At 29.9% G+C, this 6,953-nt stretch overlaps 1 protein-coding gene across 1 annotated transcript; it reads left to right on the top strand.

The window, feature by feature from the left end:
• The first annotated feature begins 5,334 nt into the window (after nt 1–5,334).
• Nucleotides 5,335–6,270, top strand: LOC126018628 (olfactory receptor 4P4-like). The gene has a single exon (XM_049780729.1). It carries the CDS (start codon nt 5,335–5,337, stop codon nt 6,268–6,270), a length of 936 nt encoding a protein of 311 aa, XP_049636686.1.
• The last annotated feature ends 683 nt before the right edge of the window (nt 6,271–6,953 follow it).

The raw sequence follows: 6,953 nt of genomic DNA, 5'->3' as shown, positions 1-6,953 counted from the left end.
TGGGAAAGCATCTGGTTCTTTGCTGAAGGATCACTCCTGGCAGACTCAGGGGACCATATGGGATGCTAGGAATTGAACCCAGGTCTACCACATGAAAGGCAAGTGCCTTTCCTACTGTACTATTTCTCCATCGCAACAATAGATATTCTTGAATTCTGATTCTGTTAGCCACATTTGACTCCCAGGATATAGTGTATTAGTCATGATAATACAAAGGTGAAAAGTAGCCAGGAAAATTACCATGGACAATAGTTTAACAACATTTGGCCTAGATTATTTAGAAATCCAATGGGGATATAATTACCAGAACTCCAAATTAGTGTTTGTGTTGTCATGTAAGTTTATAATCAGTTCTTCAGAACCAATTGTATCAAAGACATAAAATGATAACTCCTAGAATATAAAACTTGTATTACTTTTCCAGAGAGGTCTAAAAATTATTTGTATTACTTTTTAGTCTGAATTTAGATGCTGACATGCATTTATAGCTTTTAGTTTAGTTTCTGATATTGATAGATACACATAATATCAATAACAATTTTATAGATACTAAAAGTTGCCTTCTCTTCTAAACTGGCATAGTTTTGAGACAGGTTATTATTTCTAAAATATTTTAAGATGACTAACTTTAATGTATTTCGATGACTGCATGTAAACCTCCTTTTTTTTTACTCTATATAGGAATACTGGAGACAATTGGTAGAGAAATTCCTGAGAGTTTAGAGTGGATTGTATCCTGGTGCAGCCCAAGTAACCTGACAATCTAAAGATCTGATGGTTGGTGAGTGAGTGATCATTGTGACTGACTTAAAAACAATTCCACTAGCCATGTACCAACCTGCTAATGTTCATTCTATAATTATTCAGTATAAGTGATTATAAAGTTTGTAATAATTTTGAGACATATACTTTAAATACTACAAACTCACTTCTCATAATTAACTTTATATTGTAAATTAGATATAAGCAACTCTAGTTAAGAATAATAGAGTTAAACTAAATAATCATCTCCTCAGTTAAACTTGAATACATTGTGCCTGCTAGTGTCTGATATAAACCAGCTTATATGTTAACATCTACCTTGTCATTCACTTGGAGATATTTTATAATACAAGTTATCCTGAAAATAGAAGGTTTATCTAACAAGTAAAGGTAAGGTCATAGCATACTAATTGTCAGATAAAGTAATGTATGTCTTGAAATATTTGATTTAGTATAAAACTATATGTAGTCAGCAAAAACAAAACCTGAACAACTTTATTATTCAATTATTTGTTAAGAAATGTAGTATAATCATGTAGTAAATAATAAGTTTTGTGATTCATACTTAAAAATGAACCAAGATTATTAATATATTATTTAAATAACATCTTTTCTATAGCAACTTATAAATTACATTTCATCTGATCACAATTATAAAATTGACGCTGAGTGTATACTACTCCTGCTTTATTTTTTCAATTCGACCTAGAGATTTATGTGTGTGCATATTTTTGAATTTAATTAGCCATGTATAAGTTAATAAGCCATATGATTTGTGAAGACCATGAATGAAAAAAATGACTATCTAAACCATATATGCTCTGAGAGTATTTCATATTAAATGATATGCTCCACATTAATTTTTAGTTATTTTAGTAAAAAAAATAGTAAAGATTTCTTAACTTTTGAAAATGACACAAGACATAAAATTATTAAAAATTAGCTAAAGGCCAGTTGATCAGTTTATATAAATCTTCCCCAATTATTGTTTACACTATTTTCTATGTTATTTCTTTTCAAATTACCTGCTCAATAACTAGTTCCAATTTTAAATTATTCTTCAACGGAGAATTTATTCTTTACATGCAAGTTTTCCCTAATATAGCCAACCTATTTAAATTTCAATATATATTCACTTTTCTTTACCTTTGAGTAGTAAATGACAAATAATGTGCATGCTGTAAAATAATAAGGGGATTTTAGTGCTACTGAGATCAAATGCAATAACAATCAAGCAAATATCATGAACTGAGTTAGTTACATTTTTGTAAAACTTGTATAAATTGAATGTTCTCTTCTGCAGCACATTTACAAAAACCGGAATTTTAGAGAGATTAGCATGACCTCTGTTATAACATGCAAATTCATGTAACTTTTCATATTTTAATGAACAAAGTGGTGAATGTGTAGCTTATATGATTTGTTGAAATAATGTAATTATAAAAATACTTTTAGAAATTGAATCAGAATTTTTGAATATAATTTCAAAATGCATATTTATGTTTGACTCCTTATGTCTTCACATATGCAAATTCTCAAATGACAAACTGTCTGTTAATCAGATATGAAGCATATCTTTTTAAAGTGTTCAAATAAAAATTTTCCACTATCACTTTGGTGACTATCCTGAAATATTAACTCATATAAAGGGGGGCAAAATGGGATAATCTGATGGAAAATATTCTGACTAACAGTAGTAAATTATCACAATAAAGCCAATCAGATTGACATCTTTGATCTCTATAATGTTCATCATAGAGGATGAGACCAACTGCAAAGACTTTCTAAATTTAGGATCCTTTAAGCAGCTTATAAGCTGGCCATGTCTTTGGTTCAATATGGTTCCCCCACCCTGGTTTCAACACATGAGCCATTGTTTGGCAGAGGCTTTAAAAAACACTTGGTAAACACACCATATTTCATTGGACACATTAATAGCAAATGGTATTTTTCATAGCCTATCAGCAACCACCCTTAAAATATAAGGTCAGACAGTTTCCTATTGTATTATCTTATGTTGCCCTCTATATCTTAACGACTCTAAACTGTTTTATTCTTTATATTTTTTTCTGGTCAGTTTTGTTGCTCTGTAATATTCTGAAAATATTTTAACTGTTTGAACTATTAAAATAGTAAAATATTAAACTCAAATGCCATCCCAACCTTGGGGTTTGGGTTAGTGGGCTAATTTTCCACACATATGTGTATAATTTTTAGTGATAAAACATCACTTTTCTCTGTCTGAGTCCTATTTGAGAAATATATTGGTCCTTAAATACTAAAACTGTTTATGCAGTTATTTGCCCAAATGGGGTACAAGTTTGATCCCTTGCATCCAGTAATCTCACAAATTTTGCTGAACACAGAAATAGAATTTATGTCTGATCTGGATATAAACCAACAGATTAATAAATATATATAAAAGAGAAGCTATTAGGTTACATTAACAATCTTCACCTTGAAGCAATTTGCGAACTATTTACCTATAAATTGTATTCTTGTCTAGATTTTTTTCCTTAAAAATGCTAGCTTGTAAAGTAACATTATTTATACAGCACAAGAATAGTATTTAGTTACTGTATTAATAAGTAAAGACAAGCCAAAGATCTCTTTCTCTCTAAATGATGTCTGCACTTGGTTACTGTTAACTGCAAAGCATCCTGGACTAACAATTCATTTTATACTCGTTGATAGAGAATTGGAGTTATTGCATTAATGATAATATAGTGAAAAAATAAAATATTCTTATTGTCTTGGCTTAAAGATTTTATTCACTTTTAAAATAGAAAAAAATATACTTCAGTAAGAAATTTTTTGTTTCATGTTTATTTATAGTGTAGGGCCATATCTTGTGGCAATCAGAGTTCACTAGTTGCTCTGAGTTCCAGGAAGATAATTCTGAAAAGAAGTGTCCTGGAGTGTGAATGTGCTATTGGACTTAGAATCAGGACGAGCTGTGGGCAAGCCTTAAATCCTGTAATATTTTCCAGCCTCATGTATAATTTTTTCAAGTTCTGTAGCTGTAACTATTTTCATAAAAATTATATAGTTTATATATATTTTAAATCTTAAGAAAATAGAGTAAAATAGTCTGTGGTTAATATTTTAATAAACTAATAGAAATTCTGGGCTTAGGTTTGACTGTCATTTCAGATTTACAATAAGTTTAATAGCAAGGTTAACTTTTGCCAACCCAATGAAGAATTTCTCTACAGTATATGATATTACCTATGTAATGTTTTTTAATATTATTCCTATTTTGTACTGATAAAGACATATCTTAAAGTATTTACTTAAATTTCTAAATTTTTCACTTATTCATGCTTGAGCAATTCACACTGAATATTACCTTAAAACTCTTCTTTAAGTTTCTTTTTATATGTTTATTTAATTTTTCACATTTTTTCTTTAGATTGTAGTAAAACAAAAGTTTTATCAGGGGCTGAAGAGATAGCATGGAGGTAGCGCGTTTGCTTTGCACGCTTTGCATGCAGTGGTTTGAATTCAGGCATCCCATATGGTTCCTGAGCCTGCCAGGAGCGATTTCTGGGAGTAACTCCTGAGCGCTGCTGGGTGTGCCCCAAAAAACAGGAAAACAAACAAACAAAAAAACGTTTTGTCAAATGCAATGTCATAAGTACTTAAGTACTTGAGAATTATATGGTCACCTAATTTCTTTACTATTTGTCTTTACAAATTTAAAATTTGTACCATTATTTTAAAACTTTATAAACTGTAAATTATAAATATGAACATTGAACATATTTGGAGATCATTTTAATAATTTGTCATTCTTTACTTATGTTTGCATAAACTTTGCTTTTCAATATAGCAGTATTGAATTTGGTTAATATAGCCAATGCTTGACACATAGCATAAAATAATGTGTAAATTATATCAATAACATTAAAACCAGTAGTCCTTGTTAAAAATACTAAATTCAAATTTATTTTTCACACATATTTTAAAGGTAATTTAGAAAATTTCGTATGATACTTTTATTTAAGAAAAATTATATTATGCATTAGACATACTCACTGAAATATAATGTGAAAATATTTACCTACTTGTAATAACTTTAAATTTGCTATTAGTTTTAAAGGATAAAAATATAAGTATTAGTTGATGGGAAATAACACTGCAGTGCTCATGCCTAACTCCTGAATCCTTTTGTTCAGGGGTCACTTCTGGTGTGTTAAGTGGACCATATGCTGTGCATGAGACCTAAGTAAAATCAGCCATATGCAAGACAAGTACATGAAGTACACTGCACTATACTTTTGTTTCAAAAATGTCATTATTATCCTAACAATATATAAATATTTTTATTCTTATTATTCGATTCAGTAAAATAAATGATAATTTGTACTATTGTCATTAAAATTGTACATTATAGTTTTATCCATTCTAAAATGCATTATAAAATAAGTTTGCTAAATCCAGTTTATGTAATAGTATTCAATTCAATATATTTGAAAAGTGATTTTGTACTATTAAACTCATAATTGTATCTCCTTTCTATTTTTGTCTTCTAAGATGTATTTCATTTGTGCATAACAGGCATCAAATCAAATGGAAAGCCACAGAAACATCTCAGAATTTGTTCTTCGTGGACTTTCTTACAGTCAACAAATACAGATATTTTGCTTTGTGTTCTTCTCATTCTGTTATATTCTTCTGTTGGGAGGAAATATTCTGATCATCATCTCTGTCCAGCTCAGCCATCTGGTAAACCAGCCAATGTACTATTTCCTTGTCCATTTGTCCTCAATAGACATCTGTTATACCTCCACTGTAACGCCTAAATTAATTGCTGATTTGCTAGTGGAAAGAAAGACCATTTCCTATAGTTACTGCATGTTCCAGGTCTTTGTGCTGCACTTTTTTGGAGGTATTGAGATCTTTATTCTTACTGCCATGGCTTATGATCGCTATGTTGCCATCTGCAAACCCCTCCACTACATGCTCATCATGAACCGAACAAAATGCAAAGTCTTACTTCTTGCGACCTGGATTTGTGGGGCTGCCCATGCCTTTCCTCTTTTCAGCATAGTTGTCAGTTTGCCCTTCTGTGATGTAAATGAAATTGATCACTATTTCTGTGATGTTTTCCCTTTGATTGAAATTGCCTGTACTGATACCTTCATTGATGGCATGCTGGTAATTGCTTTTTCTGGTCTGGTAATCTCAGGCACCTTTGTGGTCCTTCTTATTTCTTATGTGATTATATTATTCTCTTTAAGGAATCAATCAGCAGAAGGAAGGCAAAAAGCCCTCTCTACTTGTGGCACTCATATCATTGTTGTCATCTTATGGTTTGTACCTGCAATCTTTATCTACCTTAGACCTCCCACTACCTTCCCTGAGGATAAAATATTCTCACTTTTTTACACCATCATTTCACCAATGTTCAACCCCTTAATCTATTCTCTGAGAAATCGAGAGATGAAAAGCACAATGAAAAAAGTTTGGTGTCAAAAACTCCTTTCAAAAGAAGTTCATAAATAGTTTGAATTTATTCAGTATCTAATAGATGTAAATGAAATAGGAGATAGAGCTTTGATGTACAACCAATATACATAAAAGATAAAAACAGAAATGCAATTGTATGGCAATAGCTTAAAAATACTAATTCTGGTATACCAAGTATGCTTGAAACTAAACTGCATTAAAATATTTATCTAGTTTAGATGACCTCTAAGAAAAGAAATTTATGCCAATAAATTAGTTTTATAATATAATAGATGCAATTTTATATGGATCACTTACTTGAACACTTCTAAATACTAAAGATAATTTTATTTTAAAATCTAGATTAATGAATAAAAACATATATTTCTTATTATAAAAAAGTTGATATCCAAACATTAAAATGGTTCAGTAAAATGTGTTAAATATTCATGTACAAAGATCTGATGCAATTCAGATAACAGCTGTGTAATAAAAAACATTTAAATTTTAATCTCTTGAAATGTTCTAGAATTCAACAGTAATTGATACCAATATTATTAATCATAATTAACAAGTGATGAATATGTGATACTCTGTGTTTCAGAAGGCTTCTAAAATGTGTATTACTGGCACTGTATTAAAGAGTTTTAAAAAGTATTTTTAAGAAATGTCACATTTTATCTAGTTCTATCAGCTTAAAACTGTTACATTGGTAATTATTAATCTATAAATAAAGCCAT

This window comes from Suncus etruscus, chromosome 9, assembly GCF_024139225.1.
Source record: "Suncus etruscus isolate mSunEtr1 chromosome 9, mSunEtr1.pri.cur, whole genome shotgun sequence".
NCBI lineage: Eukaryota > Metazoa > Chordata > Mammalia > Eulipotyphla > Soricidae > Suncus > Suncus etruscus.
This window is presented reverse-complemented; position numbering and strand designations above follow the sequence as displayed.